General features: G+C 38.4%; 2 protein-coding genes across 2 annotated transcripts; both read left to right on the top strand.

Annotated features, from left to right (window-relative positions):
- Positions 1 to 566: 566 nt before the first annotated feature.
- Positions 567 to 4,792, top strand: LOC118433189. The gene is made up of 4 exons (XM_035844874.1): positions 567 to 1,639; positions 2,943 to 3,154; positions 3,459 to 3,598; positions 4,121 to 4,792. The coding sequence occupies exons 1-4, from the start codon at positions 1,351 to 1,353 to the stop codon at positions 4,149 to 4,151; spliced, it is 672 nt and encodes a 223-aa protein (XP_035700767.1). The 5' UTR covers positions 567 to 1,350; the 3' UTR covers positions 4,152 to 4,792.
- Positions 4,793 to 10,262: 5,470 nt separating this feature from the next.
- Positions 10,263 to 15,415, top strand: LOC110861687. Its single transcript, XM_022110810.1, has 3 exons — positions 10,263 to 11,037; positions 11,122 to 13,443; positions 13,539 to 15,415. Exons 1-3 carry the CDS (start codon positions 10,263 to 10,265, stop codon positions 15,413 to 15,415), a joined length of 4,974 nt encoding a protein of 1,657 aa, XP_021966502.1.
- The last annotated feature ends 1,157 nt before the right edge of the window (positions 15,416 to 16,572 follow it).

Here is a 16,572-nt window from a genome sequence, read left to right as displayed (position 1 = left end):
CTTCCATGGCAAAATCCTTAACTCCAGCTAAACTATGGAAATACCTATCTATGTACCTATTTATGTGCATACACACAACCATGCATCATCTCCAAATTGTATGAATTTGCAAAAAAATCAGCAACACTACGTTCGTTCACCCACTTGACGATGCACCGTAAATTTGTTGGCTGGTGTAAATTTTTAATTAAAAAAAACTTGAAATTAATATTTGCCTCATTTTTGTATGAAAACCGTCAAATTCTTATCCGGGTGTCCAAACTGTATATGAATCTCCATTTGTGCCGATGGAGATGTGGGACTGTACAGAAAGCATGTGATCGATTGGAGGAGGAATGGGAACATAAAGGGATCCTATCCTTTCCATGATAAATAATTATAACATGGGACGTATTGGCTACACCGGGGGGGTTGGGGTCAAAATTTCCGGAAATAGATCACATGCTTTATGTACGGCCCCAGACACAAGTGGAGATACGTTCAGTCACAAAAAAGGGAAGAGTGTTTATGTTTATGTGCGTATACGCACTTATTGATTTTACTTTTTCACCTTTTTCATACAAAAACCAGCTGCCTAGCAATCACATCTGCTCGAGTTTCCAAACAGGATTTTTTTTTACTGTCAACTGTGTTCTAAAACTTGAAAAAATACTAACTTGATTTGTTTAGTACACTCTTAGAAAACTGGTCTTAAATCATTATCGACCGGAGTCCATGTGTGGTGTGACTCTACCCGCATTGGTAAATATTAACGAAAATTACCCTACAGGTAATGTTGAGGTAATGACAAATTTACCTTACATAGTTAGGAACAATTCACTATCAATTCGATAGGAAATTGTTACCAAATCAATACCAGCACGGCGTATGTAAATAGGTTACCCTTCCAGATTTTTAACAGTGTACATAAATATTAATATTCTTTTGGTGAACTCATGTAAAATCTGTACATAAGTAAATTAAAAAAATATCTCGTCCGTGTAAATACATGTGTGGATTTTTTGGTAAATATCTTGGATAAAAATAACATTTTTGAAATGTGATTAAGACGCCTCTTTAATCATTACCCAAAAATAAAGCACTTCACTGCTAAAACTTTGGTAGAGTCACATATTTATGTAGATACTCCGTGCTGGTATTGATTTGGTAATAATTTCCTACCGAAAATTGTTCCCGAGTGGTAAATTTTTCATTACCACGACATCACGGAACGGTAATCCCGGTTAATACCGGTGCCGCAGTTTTCAAAGAGTGTATGTATGTATAAGTAGTACCGCTGCGGGTGACGATTTGTCTCTAAATTATTTGAAGTGCACATAAAAAAATTTAAAAATTTGAAACCCACCAAAAATGGCAGAAATCACTATAAATTTGGAGGAGGGTAGCTCGAAGAGTGTTGAAGCACCCCTGCGGAGATGTAATGTTCGGAGGGCAGCTGCTAAGGGGACCGAGCCCCCGAGGAAGGCCAGGATTAGCGTGTATATAACGACCATGACGTGTCTCTTTACCCTCACGGTGTTGGCCCGGTCAAATGAGGAGGTAGTCCAACCTTGGGAGAGTATTCGGGGGCTGACGGGCCTTTTGGTATTCTTGTTTGCTGGAGTGACCGCGTGTAACATGTTCCTGGAATGGACTGAAGGTGAAATGAAGCGGGGACGTCCATATATTACATCACATTACGTGAAAGCGTCGATTTTTAGAATTAGACTCAAGTATACGTCTAAAAATCTAAGCTTTCACCCTTACAAGGGAAACCTCCGAGGTGCCGGTCGTGTCCAGGGTACCCATCGTGTTTTTAGAATCTAGAGCCCTAGATGAAAAATCCATTCATATTTCCGTGCAAAACTGATATTTGGCGCAAAACTTAAAAATTCGCATTTTCGACCAATTTCAAACCTACATAACTTTTATAGTTTCCGTGGGATTTTTAAAATTTTATACTTAAAATGATCACAAAAGTCAAAATTTTAACAAAAATAAAAAATAATTTTTTTTATATTTTTGAGAAATTTTTACGATTTTTTTGACGAATTTCACATTTCTAAGAAAATTGTGAAATTTTGCAAAAACTTCAAACCGACAATTTTTTAAAAAATTTCAGGACATGAAAGTTGTCATGATTTTGGTCAAAAATTTTAAAAACCGGTCCAAGATTTCAAAAAGTTATGGCGGTTTCAAAAATAAAAACATTCAATTTTGGCGAATTTGGCGCAGCGGCACGGCGCCAAATATAAGTTTTACACGAAAATAAGAATGGATCCTTCATCTTAGGTCCTAGTAGATTCTAAAAATCATGGTGGGTACCCTGGACACGACCGGCACCTCGGAGGTTTCCCTTGTTAGAAACAAGGGAAACCTGAAATAGGGTAACGATTATCACCAGAAAAGTAAACGTATGTGACTCTACTCTGTGGTTGTGAAGTTGTATGTACCCAACTGGTTACAGAGATATTAGCTCTGTTGACAATTTAATACGATATCGGTGAAACTTCGTAATTAGTCTGTGACAATTATAACCACCCGATGAAAAATTTATGACGACATAAATACATACATAAGTTTACTTTTACATTCATGCTTTCACATACATATGTTTACTTTTTGGTCATAATCGTAACCCCATTTCTAAGAGTTAAGTCGCATTTCTGGGTAAATTTGACAAATATTTGCCGTGTCAGATTTTACAAAATACGGACGAGTTTGGAAAAATTGATATTATCAATATTCAAATTTTGTATTCTAAAATTTGTATGCTAAACATCTCTTGACGCTAATTTATTCTAATTATTTATTGTCAGATCGAAATTCTTAAAACTATTTTGCCAGATATTTACAGGAATCAATCTATATGCGTGTATATGCTCATCCAGATAAATATACATACACGCAAAGTGCACTATACATATACTCCTGTATATGTAAATGTTTCGATTCCATTCCAGACATCCGTCAACACAAGTGGATTTTCTACACCAGATTTTTCCTCACTTTGGGTGAAACCGATGAAAAAACGGATTTCGACGCCCTGTTTTCCTTGAAGTGGTGGAAGAAACCGGAACCTCCGGTAGAGGGACAAGAAGTGGTTCATTTTGCCACATTTGTGTCCAACTTCTTGGAAACTTTGGACACCAAATTGACCCAGCTTTCTTCCAATGTAAGTTGAGCGACCAAATCTAGGAATATTTTTGATACACTCTTAAAAATATCGGTACGTTTCTGAAAAATCTGAAAAATATTTATATGCTCTCTAAATTCTAAACTACACATGCACTAAATCCCGAGCAGACTTTACTCTTTGCCAAGTTAACTCTAAACAGTCAGGAATTTGTATAGTATGTATGTATGAGTTACCTTATGTAGCATCTAGAGTGCATTTGCATACTCTTTCAAAAGGGTAGCATTATTTTTAAGAGAGGTTCAAGTTAAATTTTGTCTATTTACATATTTTTGTCAATCAGATTTCATCCAGTAACGAGTTGGACGTTTACATCGCAGCGGTTCGCCTCTGGTCGATTTCTCCCCCGTCCGACAGAGATGGGGAAATTAGATCGAAATGGGTCAATTTTCTGAACGAAATGGCAACATTTTTGGAAGACAGGTAAGGCCCAAAATGTTTATGAAATGAAACTTCATATTATTCTTCTTCACAGAAAAATTCAAGTTTTATAACACCTGCGTAAAAAAAATATTACAAAAAATCCTACACTCCTATAAATATAATGATACTCCTCTGAAAAGTAAATATGTATGTACACTTTGAATTTTGAATTAAGTAAAATATAAATATGAAATCCAGAGGAAAGAGTTTACTCTTTATCAAGTCAAAGTTATTCTGGATTTTGTTTAGTTTATTTAAATAATTTGAAATTCAGAATGTATTTACTTCTCAAAACGGTAACATTATTTTTTAGGGTGTTAATGTATATTCTAGTAATTTGCGCTTAACAGTATGTATGTACCTATGTATGTATATGCGTATCAAGCAGAATTCCTGTAAATTTCTGTACCAAAATTTTTGTAAATTTTTAAAATTTCAGAGATTTATTAATAATTAGTCGTCATTATTAAATATTTGTTATGTAATTTATCTCAATAGGTAAATTTATCTTGCTCCTTGCAGGTACAAGAAACCAGACGCTGCCAAAAAATGAAGAGACCCACAGAAAAATTCGGTTCCTTGAAATGTTCAAAAATATTTAACGTATTGGTCTTACCATGTACATGCATAAATTGTATTGTAATCTGTGTGCATGATGTTCATAATTTGTGGCCGCGGAAGGAGTGGGGATATAAAAATCTTAGGATAGGGAAGTAGGTGTTAATATATATATGTACATGGGTAGATGATCTAGACATCAAATATCCATGGGGACAAAACTGAAAACTTGGGAAGGTTATTGACCACCAAATTTGCATTGGAAACTACATGCCGAGTTTTCAGAAATGGAAATTTAGGCCTTAAACTCGACGATAGGTTTCTCATAAATTTAGAATACCACGACTAGTCGTGTGCATTTGAATTTCTGTTTCCCGAAATCGACCTGGTTCGCCTAACTAAGGAGGAGAGACCCTCTACATGTCATCTTCAGATTTTGATGCCCTTTGCATATGTTGGAGTACCCCATGAGGCTACTAAAACCCTGAAGTGGTTTGATGCCATGGCCCCATTCGCGCCCGCCACGCCCTCTCAAAGGTGTAAAAAACACGAAAAAAGCCCTGTTTTCATGTACTTCAACTGTCACCAAAAATCCAATTTTGCTCGGATTTTCATAAAATTAACATTTTTGTGATCCCAGATACTTGTTTTATCATATGCAGTAGCAATCTCAACTTTTTTGAAATTTTGAAAATTTTCGAACAATTCGTGAGCCCAAAAATTTAGAAAATTTCAAAAAAGTTGAGATTGCTATTGGATATGATCAGAAAAGTATCTGGGATTACAAAAGTGTAAATTTTATCAAAATCCGAATAAAATTGGATTTTTGGTTGGATTTTAGAAGTTGGTAATTTTTGTTGTTTTCATCCCTTTGAGTGGGTGTGGCGAGCGCAAATGGGGCCATGGCATCAAACCACTTCAGGGTTTTAGTAGACTCATAGGGTACTCCAACCTATGCAAAGGGCATCAAGATCTGAAGATGACATGTAGAGGGTCCCTCCTCCTAAGTCGATTTGCCCTACCGAAATTTACCCATTTCAAAAAACAGCAACTTATAGGAGAGAGAGATACATAATTCGAGAAAGCTTTCCAAATTTGCCATTGTGGATGGCATGACGAGGTTTGAGATATCTAAATCTTGGCCTTAAGCTCAACTATTGGTTGAACCAGCATTATTGACCGGATGAACTCAGTCAGATGACCGTTTTCCTGACACCGACCGGCTTCGCAAAGTCGAAATTGTCCTTCATACGACGAGTAAGATCAATCAAAATTACATTTTCGAACTTAACATGAAATTTTGAGCAGTTTTATGCACAACTTGAATTTCATAATTGAGTGTTCATGGTTTGTTATTGGGTTTACTTGTTAAACATTAACTTTTGAATCAAAAGTTTTGATGTAAAATGAAAATATTTCAAATTTAATGCTGACTGACGAGTTCGTACATAAGCATATCGAATTAGTGTTACTCCTACACGAAATTTGGATTCAACTCAGCCCAGTAATCTACATAATCTACAAAAACCCACAAAAGCCCATCGAAACCCAAAAATGTACCGTCATGGATTATGTATGTACATTGTGCATGTATCTAGCTCCAGACATACTACACATATTTATTTACACGCTGGCGATGACTAAATAAAGTGAAATATTGTACATTTATGTACTAAATAATGCACGTAAATCTTTTCCATGGAATAAATTTTCTCACCATTTCATCCCAACATCATCATCCTCAACAACATCATCATCATCATCCCATGTCATCCTTAACAACAACATGCATATTTACAACCTTGTACGAATTTGCACAAAAATTAGCAACACTCCTTTTGTTCGGCCACATGCTAAACCTCAACTCAGTTTTGGGAGTGTACGAGTCATTTTTTTTGCAAACTACATAAACCCACTCACTCCATTTTGCAAATCAAATCAACAAATATGTCTGAGCAAATATCATTCTCTATTTTGCAATTGTTTGCATCGTTTTCATGGCTGAAGCAAATTCACCCCGTCTCATGGCAAAGAAGACGTCGTGGGGGACGCTCAAGGATTTTATGTCGGGTCAAAGCACCATTCTTCCGACACCTTTGAACATAACGTTGACCAAGGAACAAGTCGAATTTGCTGTGAGAGGGTTCATCCCCAAGGAGATGGAGGACCATTGGTTCATATATTTCGATCCGGATGACGGTATGGAAATAATGTAAATTATTTTGTAGAACTTAACGTGTGAGCTGGTCTTTTTTATAAACGGGCTGAAGGAAGTTACGGTTAGTTATTGTAGTCGATTTGTCTGTCCGTCGGTATTTTGGTACATCAGAAATTTTCGAACGGTCATTTTTTTGTTGTGTTTTCAGATACATATTTAGATATCTTCATTAAATTTTTGGAGTTAGGGGTCATTCGTAAATTATGTAAGGCGAGGAGAGGGACTCCCCCCGGGAGGGGTTTCAGGCTTCACTGATTTTATGTCAATGTGAGACATACTAAAGTATGTACGTAAAGAGTGTGGATTTAATTTTCCCCGATTGGTTTTGAAATTTGACACAAATTGTCACATTGTAAATTAAATATTACGAATGACAATATTTAGACGAGAGTAGTTAAATAATTGTAAGGGGGAATTAATAGGATAATTATGTGCTGTAAATTTCCCAAGGACTAATTAGCAATGTGGCTCTAATTAAAAGAATTTTCCTCGAGGTTTTAATCGTTCTTTTAAGTACAAATTTTGAAATATCGGGCATTCTCCGAAATCGGGTCAAATTAAATCAACACCCTTTACATATTTTTTTTTGTTTCCAGGCACATTCAACTTTCACCGAAGTTGGAGTGGAATTCTTGTCTACAGGGTGTCCTCCCAGCGGTCGGAGGATGGGAGCATTCTTTTAACCCAGGTCGAAGTCAACGGTAATGGTCAAGAGATTAGATCAGATGGGTGGGCCATGAAAATGGCAAAAGAGGGGATCGGATCCCTAATTCAGGATAGCCCAAACTTCGTGTATAGTGACTGGTTTGACCCCCCGGAGGACACGGTCGATCCAAAGGTGGCGCAACATCTTATGAAGCTGTTAGAAATGAAGTATTAAAAAAAATATTTTAATCATGTAAATTCTTAAAATTTTAGTTTAATCCACATTTTATAACTTGTTGAATTTTTGTCCGGCGAATTTAATCCTGCAATTTAAGTATAATTTGTGGTTCGGTAAGTTTAATTCATTTGATATAACTTGATACTCTAAGCAGAGTGGTAGGAACAACCTGGAGATGATTGCTACCAACTATAGTATTTAAATATGTATCACGCAAAATTTCTGTACATAGAGTTTTGAAAATTTCAGAGATTTATTAATAATTAGTATATTAATTTTATTACCAGAGTTTTTTAATTAGCCACATGTCCAACTAATTAGTAATAGATAATTGGAAGTAAAATATGTTGTCTAATTAATTGGTAATTAGTAATTAAACTCAGGGTGCTAATTAAGCAAATTAATTAGCAAATTAATTAAAATATTGACCAATTATTTTTTAGATTGTTAGTGATTTCCTAATTAATTAGTAATTAAAATTAGCTTCGGTAGTACTAGTTAGGGTTAATTAGTGATTAATAATTAGTTGAAACATGCTATCCAATTAGCTAATTAATTAAATTGACCAATTAATTAGATAACCCAGGTTATTACATATTATCTTAATATATTAATGTTAGGGGATCGGTTCTCTAATTCATGATAGTCCAAACTATGTGTTCAGCGGGTGGCTTGACCCCCTGTACAAATAAAAGCCCGAAACTGGGCGCGACATTTATGTACTGTATTAAGCGAAAAATAAGTCGGGTGGAACATTTTGAAAACACGACCGGGTTAATTTCCGAACCCGAATTATTTGTCGAAATAAATATATAAATAGGTAGGTACATGTTAGAGAGAACAGAAATCGCTGAAACATTTACTTAATAATTACAAAATACATACGTACAACAAAATACGGGTTAATTTTCTGAACGAAATGGCAACATTTGTGGAAGAATGGTTCCAAATATTTATCAAACTTCATATTATTCTTCACATCACAATCGATGATTACCTGCGCCAAGAAATTAAAAATGTGTTAACAGAAAATATGTTAAACGTAAACGTTTAAAACAAAATGAAATTTACAAACGTGTAAATTTGTATGTATTTATTATTGATCCTAATTTCATAATATAGGTCATTGATTAAGGTTTACGAATCTTTCTCGTTGCAAAATTGTTCTTTAGCCTACCTTAAATTCTTTATTTCAAAAAATGTTTAATATTCCATAAATTCTAATTAATCAATTGTAATTTTAAACAAAATCAACAGCAGTTCACTTTGCAATTAGCATAATTTACTTCAAGTAAATTACTTGGATTGAAGGTTCACTTGCTTTTAATTAGGATAACATCTATTGTCATTATTTATGAAGTGTATGAAACATAAATATATCTACTATTGCCTTGAGGCATGCCTCTGCTCGGGACAAGGGATACATACATAACGTACTAGCAAAAACATTTGTACTTAGGGTTATTTATCATATTTGGAACAGTCTACGGTCGGCATCGATGAATTTGGTTGGTTTGTTCAATGTGTTTACTAGCCCTTGCGAGTTACCCTAGCTTAATTTGCGATACATTTGTATATTACACACATACCTGTTCAGTTACATTAATTTGGCTGATTATTGATTAATAATTATGATTGTTATAGTCAATGATACATAGTGAATGAAAATGAATTGAGTGTCATTTGTATGCAAATTACTGAAGCATTTAGTCATTTCAGATGAAGGATTGTGAATGAAAGTAATTTTCACTCCTTTCATTCTTCACCCTATGCTTAATACATTTGTGAAGTATGAAATGAAGTCGGATTAAGTGAAATGGAATAAGCTTGAAAGAAAATGACGCACTACAAATGGAAATCTTCAGTCAGAAATCGACATGACTGATTATTTGAATGAAAACCAAATTTTTGTATAAAAATATGATTACACCTCACAATTTTGTTCTCATTTAAACAAAAGTAGCAAACTAGCCGTTTGTCAGACAGAAATCCTGTAGCACGGTGTTAACGGTTCGACACAATTATTTCCAAACTGCATCTTCAAAGGAGTCAATGACCAACACGACCTCTTCGCTAGGGCCGACTTACCTCTTCCCCTGCATTTCCAGATCCACCTTGTACTTATCCCAATTACATTTACAGCGACGGAAAACGTCACCAATGTTCAACACAGTACCTGTTGGATTTCGAAAGATATTCATTTAGTAATTTCTCCATAATTTTTATAATTTTATTAATTCTGTGAGAAGTGGGGCATTTTGAGATTTTTATTCCCACTTTCTTTTGTAGTTGGCGCTGGCACAGTTTCTTTGTCTGATTTTTTACCTACGTGCTCAGCCAAAGTTTATTTTTTACACACTCTTTACCTAGACTTTGAAGTAGCAACAGTTACGATTTTAGGCTCTTCTTAGTAATTAATTAGTCATTGTTTTTTGTTAAAGTTTTTTGATCACATTTGAGTAAAATAAATAAAGTAGTGTCCTGCCAGGAGGAAATATTTCGGCATAAAGTTTATTTCGACTTCACGGCGACTACAAGGACTCATTTTGTGCAAAACTGATCATCTTTAAATCACAACCAAGGCCCTTTTCATCGGATTTCCTGGTTTTCGGGTCGAAGACAGTGTGTGAATCCAACATTTCTGGCGCCCAACGTGGGGCCCTTGGCTGTGAACAGGACGACCCAGCGAGGACTAGAGGACCCTTTTCCTGGATTACAACTGTCTTGCCTCTATGAGGGCCCTATCCCTGGCATCGGGGAGCCTCTCAGGATTTCTTGTGACCGGCTACCCATTGGCGATCCGGCGAGGACCTTTCCATTGAGGGAGACATTGTGAGCAAAACAAGAAGCTGGACGGTCTGTGTCACACCCCCGAAGTTGACACAACATTTTCATTGTGGTTTGTTCCCACCGGACGGGAACATAGCCAGGTTATACCGTTCCAGTTTACTTGTAAAGAGAGTAAATAATAATTTTTGTCGTTCTCCCTGTTTTACAAATCAAGGATGAATAAATTAACGAAAGCAAGAGCTCCAGTAAGAGGATCCGTCACGAGGACCTGCACCAAAGTAGATGCTGAATTGAAGAGCGACCCTATCGACGTCGACGTGCTTGGAGCTTTAATGGAAAGTTTAGAAAAACTGATGGCTCAATTAGACGCAGCAGACACCGAGATAAGGACTAAGATGGTGGAGGTCGGAAGCAATGATGACGAGACACTTGCTGAACAAAATGGCGTGGACGAGTACAGAGAGAAAATTCTGATCGCCAAAACAAAATTGAAGAGGGCGATAAATCAAACTCCTTCACAGTCAAAGCAAAACGCTCCAGCCACAGCAATGAAGCTCCCCAAGCTGGAACTGTCAAAATTTGATGGGGAAATAGGAAAATGGATCAATTGGTGGTCGGAATTTGCGCAAATCCATGAAGACAAGACTATCACCACCACAAATAAGTTCCGTTATCTACATCAAGCAATGGTGCCAGGATCGAAAGCAGAGAATCTCCTCAAAAATATCCCTCTCAACGAAGTTGGATATGTCGACGCAATAAAGACCCTTAAAGAAGAATTCGGAAGTGAAAGGGTGCCTTGGCGACATTATATGATGGAGTTCATTAAAATCCTGGAAACCAAGAAGAAGTATTCTGCACAAACCGCTTACGCCAGAATACAAAGTCAGCTTAGAGCCGTTAATTCGCTAAAGGAATTGAAAACAGAAGATCTCCTCTGCCCCCTATTCGAGTCAATTGTCCAAGAGGATATTTTACTGGCGTGGCAGCGTAGTCCTAATTAGAAGAAGGATGGTTCAAATGAAGTGCCTCCAAAAACCGAGTTGGACTACTTTTTGGATTTCTTAAAGTCAGAGAGCGAAAGGGAGAAGCTGAATGAAGTTTCAAAGGACAATGGAGATAAGAAGGACTCTCGAAATAAGAAAGAAAAATTCAAGAGTGAAGTCCCGACTGCAGCAGAACTCCATGTCAATCAGGCGAAAAATCGTTGCATTTTTTGCGCAAAAAATCACGACAGCAAGGAATGCGGGCAGAGCAATAAGTTAACTCTCGAAGAGAAGATTGAAAAGGTCGAGAAAAGCAGAGCTTGTTATCGCTGTTTAAGGATGGGACATGGATCCAAGAAATGCAAGGTTTTCGTTAAATGCTTGGCCTGTCATCGTGACCATCAAACAATTATGTGTCCACAGCTTTATGGACACGAATCACAGGAGAAGATCTGCAAAGAAGAGACCACCACCGTTCCAGTATCAGTAAACTTCACCAAGGGCGTTTTATTTGAGACATTGTCAGTTCGGCTCATTGGTCAAGGAGGGGTGGCACATAAAGCAAGGGTCTTCCTGGATCGAGGGTCAGCAAGAAGCTTCATCAAAGGATCAACGGCTAAATTATTGAAGTATCCGTCGAAAGGGGTAGAGATATTCCAGAAAGAGTTATTGGGTGGAGTATTGACTGGACCGAAGAAGCACAATCTCTACGATGTCCAAATGGAAAGTCTTAATGGAAGAAATTTACGCAAAATTAGACTGACCGAGCAGGACCCAATGATCTGCAACCTTCCCCTTATCCCCGACGGTCCGTGGATTCATGAATTAAGAGAGATGAAGATCAACCTGACCGATTTTAACTACTCATCTAGCTCAGATATCGATATTTTATTGGGAGCAGATGTAATTCCAAGTATTATGACCAAGAAAACTGTCAATTTAAAATGTGGAATCGTTGCGTCTGAGACAGTTTTCGGGTGGGTGCTATTAGGACCAATTGCACAAACCAACCTAACAATTGCAACGAAGGTGCTTTGTGGGCACCTGAATGACATCACAAAGTTTTGGGACTTGGACATTTTGGGGATACGCGATCCAATAGAGGTGAAGACCGATGCGCAGAAGGAAGAAGAAGCAAGGAAGTCATTTGCGCAAAACGTGACAAGAGAACCTGATGGACGCTACTCAGTATCCTTACCCTGGGCAGAAGGAAAAGAAGATTTACCAAGTTATCGAAAAGTGGCAGAGAAGAGATTAGAAAATGTGACCCACTCTCTCAAGGCCAAAGGTAAATTCGAGATTTATGATCAAGTATTTCGCTCATGGGAGAAAGAAGGGATAATTGAAGAAGTCCAAGACCAATCCGACGGGTGCCATTACTTACCCCATCGACCAGTATTTAAGGAGAGCGCAACAACCCCAGTGCGCCCAGTTTTCGACGCGTCCTGTCGAGTTGGCGCAATGCCGGCTCTGAATGATTGCCTCTATAAAGGTCCAAATATGATAGAGCTCATCCCCTCACTTTTGATGAAATTCCGAGAAAAGAAGATCGGCGTGGTGGCGGATATTAGAAAAGCTTTTCAGATGGTTTCCATTTGCGCAATGGACAGAGATTATCAAATGTTTCTCTGGTGGAATAACCAAAAACAAATCAAGGTATACCGACACACGCGGGTAGTTTTCGGAATCAGCAGCAGTCCCTTCCTTCTAGCAGCAACAATTAAGCATCATTTGGAGAATGTGCCAGAAGAGCAGAGGGAATTTGCGCAAGTTTTATGTCAGAATTTTTATGTCGACAACTGCCTTACCTCGGTCAGGGATCTCCATGAGTATGAAGATTTCAAGAATCAAGCAACGGAAATAATGAGAGAAGCTCAAATGGAACTGCGGGAGTGGGAATGTTCGTGTGACGACGCCACATCCGATTTAAACGTCTCAACTGTCCTTGGTCTTGAATGGAATAAGAAGGATGACACTCTTGGTTGTTTCCTCCCTGAACCACCAGAAAAGTTAACGAAGAGAGCAGTATTGTCACAAGTACACAGGATTTTTGACCCCATTGGATTTACTTGCCCAGCTACGCTGGTACCAAAAATGATTCTCCAAGACACGTGGAATCTGAAAATCGATTGGGACGAGGAGTTACCCGAGGAGCAGAAGATCAAGTTTGAGAAATGGATTAAGGAGCTGCCCTCACTAAAGAATTTGAAGATTCCCCGTCAATTCAGATTTGCCCAAAATATTCAGGTTCATGTCTTTGTGGATGCAAGTAAAGGAGCATATGCAGCAGTAATTTATATTCGCTCGGTGGGAGGAGATGGAGTAAAAGTTCAACTAATTGAAGCAAAGAATAGAGTCGCTCCACTGAAAAAGCCCCCTCCAACAATTCCTAGATTAGAACTGCTGTCTTGTCTCATTGGATCAAGATTAGTGGGAGGAGTCAAAGATGCCCTTAAACTCAAGATTACTCCCATATTTTTTGGACGGATTCTTCCACCGCTTTAGCCTGGATTCGTCGCAATGAGAACTGGGGAACATTTGTGGGCCGTAGGACGAAAGAGATCCTCAAATTAACCGACGTTGAGTCATGGCGTCACATCCCCGGAGTTGACAACCCTGCCGACCTCCCTTCTCGCGGATGCAGTGCAAAAGAATTAGTCAAGTCGAGATGGTGGGAGGGACCTGCTTGGTTAAAATTGACCGAAGACGAGTGGCCTTTCTCAAAGCCGACATTCAATGAAGAAGAGATAAGGCAAGAATTACGCAAATCTGAGCCAGTCAATCATGTACAACAACAAATTAAGTATCCTGAGCCGAGATTCTCTACTTTCTCTGGAAACCTACGAGTGTATGGATGGGTCCACCGCTTCATTAAGAATTGTTTCAAGAAAGGAGAAGACAGAGAACTGGCACCTTATCTAAAATTGGACGAGCTCAAATTTGCACAAAAGTCATTATTCAGAGTCATACAACAAGACACAATTCCAGTAGAAGTGCACACCATTAATGGAACTCCTGTGAAGAAAGGCGAGGATGGAATCTACAGAGTGATGACACGGATTCAAAATAAAGAAGAACCGGAAACCTTCAAGAGCCCAGTTTTTCTTCCCAAAGATCACCCGTTAGTCCATCAATTAATTACGGAAGTGCATAATCAATACTGCCATGCTGGAGTCCAGTTTGTGATGACCAAGATCAGAGAACAATATTGGCTTTCTCAAGCAAGAAGAACAATTAAGCGGATTTTGCGGAAATGTGTCAAATGTCGCCGATTTGATGCGACCAAGCTCGAAGTTGATCCAGCAGCATTGCCGGAAAAGAGAACCGCTGTCGGACTTCCGTTCGAGACCACCGGAATTGACTTAGCAGGCCCGTTGATTTTAAAGGACGGAACTAAAGCGTGGATTGTGCTATTTACTTGCGCAGTTTACCGCTGCGTCTACTTTGACCTCGTCACATCGTTAAGCACCCCAATTTTTCTTGCCGCCCTGGAGCGTTTTATTCATACCGAAGGAAGACCACATCACATCTTCAGCGATAATGGGACTAACTTTATCGGTGCCTCCAATCTCATGAAGAATTTGAATTGGACTGAAATTGAAAAGGAGATTTGCGCAAAACGAATTCAGTGGATTTTCAATCCACCCACAGCATCGTGGTGGGGTGGATGGTGGGAGCGCCTCGTACGGACTACCAATAATTTATTGCGAAGAATGCTAGGTAATGCAAAACTTACTTACGATGAGATGCGAACTTGTTTAGCCGCCGCCGCCCACACAATTAATGGACGACCACTCACCGCCGTGAGTGAAGATTTGCAAGATCTTACCCCTTTGACACCAGACATGTTTAGAAGAGGACTTCCGATGGGAGGATTTCCGGAGGGCGACAGATTCAACATCAAAGACCAGAATTTGCGCAATCGAATGAAGATGATGTCGGCCCTAAAGAAACAATTTAATGACCGCTTCAGGAAGGAGTACCTCTCACAATTAGTTATGCGGGTAAAGAGGAAGATGACAGAACCACCCAAAGTTGACGACATTGTTTTAATCGGAGCTGATAATGTCAAACGGATCATGTGGCCGATGGGGAGGATTATCGAGCTTATTCCTGGAAAGGATGGAGAAATCAGAGTAGCCAAGATCCGAACCGCCGGAGGAATACTCACCCGTCCCCTACAACGCCTCTACCCTCTTGAAGTTAACAAGAAAGAAAATTTACCAGAGATCACACCCAAAATGAAGGAAGTGATTCAAGAGATGAGAGGTCAGAATATCATCGAGAAGGAAGACAACGCTTCTGAGAAAGAAACGGATGGCGTCGCTACCTCATTTGGACGCAAAATTAGGAAACCTCAACGTTATGGGGAATATAAATAATTGTTTAGTTTTCTTTTTGTCATTTGTATTCCAAAAAGAGGTGGGAGAATGTTGGATTTCGAAAGATATTCATTTAGTAATTTCTCCATAATTTTTATAATTTTATTAATTCTGTGAGAAGTGGGGCATTTTGAGATTTTTATTCCCACTTTCTTTTGTAGTTGGCGCTGGCACAGTTTCTTTGTCTGATTTTTTACCTACGTGCTCAGCCAAAGTTTATTTTTTACGCACTCTTTACCTAGACTTTGAAGTAGCAACAGTTACGATTTTAGGCTCTTCTTAGTAATTAATTAGTCATTGTTTTTTGTTAAAGTTTTTTGATCACATTTGAGTAAAATAAATAAAGTAGTGTCCTGCCAGGAGGAAATATTTCGGCATAAAGTTTATTTCGACTTCACGGCGACTACAAGGACTCATTTTGTGCAAAACTGATCATCTTTAAATCACAACCAAGGCCCTTTTCATCGGATTTCCTGGTTTTCGGGTAGAAGACAGTGTGTGAATCCAACAGTACCCCTACGTATGGACAGATGAATACCATACCTCTATACATGGCTACGTCTGGTGCATGAAAAATTTTTATCGCAACAAAGCAAGTCATCAATTGCACGAAGGGCCCAAGGTATCTTAGCACGGCGAATATCCTGTCGCGTAACACAGAATTGACGATTTTCTCGAGAACCTGCAATTTTCGATAGTCTGAAACTCCCCTCGCCGAAGTTTCCATACCTTTCAATTCCGTCAGTAAGAAAGACAGGTCGGGTACAAGGGTAAAAATCTGCGAAACACGGCAGAAATTAGGAGAGTCGCCATATTTAGAAATTCAAAAATTACGAAGATCAGCCTCTCCGCAAAGTTGAAATCCAAACGTCCATTTTTCCAAAAGTTCGCGCTAAAAAGGGGTGCCTTACAGGATCGCTAGAAGGGTCACGCTTCCAGGTAAAATCCAGCACTCTAGCCCCCCATTGTGCAGTAAGAGGTTGACAAATTTCCAAATTAATGTGTCATCTGAATAGTTTTGGCCTAGAAAGAGAACATACATATTTTGGAAATTATTCTTCCCCTAAGAATTTTTCTAAATAATTTACAGATGCAATTCAGCAGAGAAATTTGGTCCGAGTCTGGATGGAATTCAAACGAGACTGAGAAACCGCCCA

Source organism: Folsomia candida, unplaced genomic scaffold (assembly GCF_002217175.1).
Source record: "Folsomia candida strain VU population unplaced genomic scaffold, ASM221717v1 Fcan01_Sc044, whole genome shotgun sequence".
NCBI classification, from domain to species: Eukaryota; Metazoa; Arthropoda; class Collembola; order Entomobryomorpha; family Isotomidae; genus Folsomia; species Folsomia candida.
The sequence above is the reverse complement of the archived record's forward strand: the minus strand, read 5'-3'. Positions and strand labels throughout refer to the sequence as shown.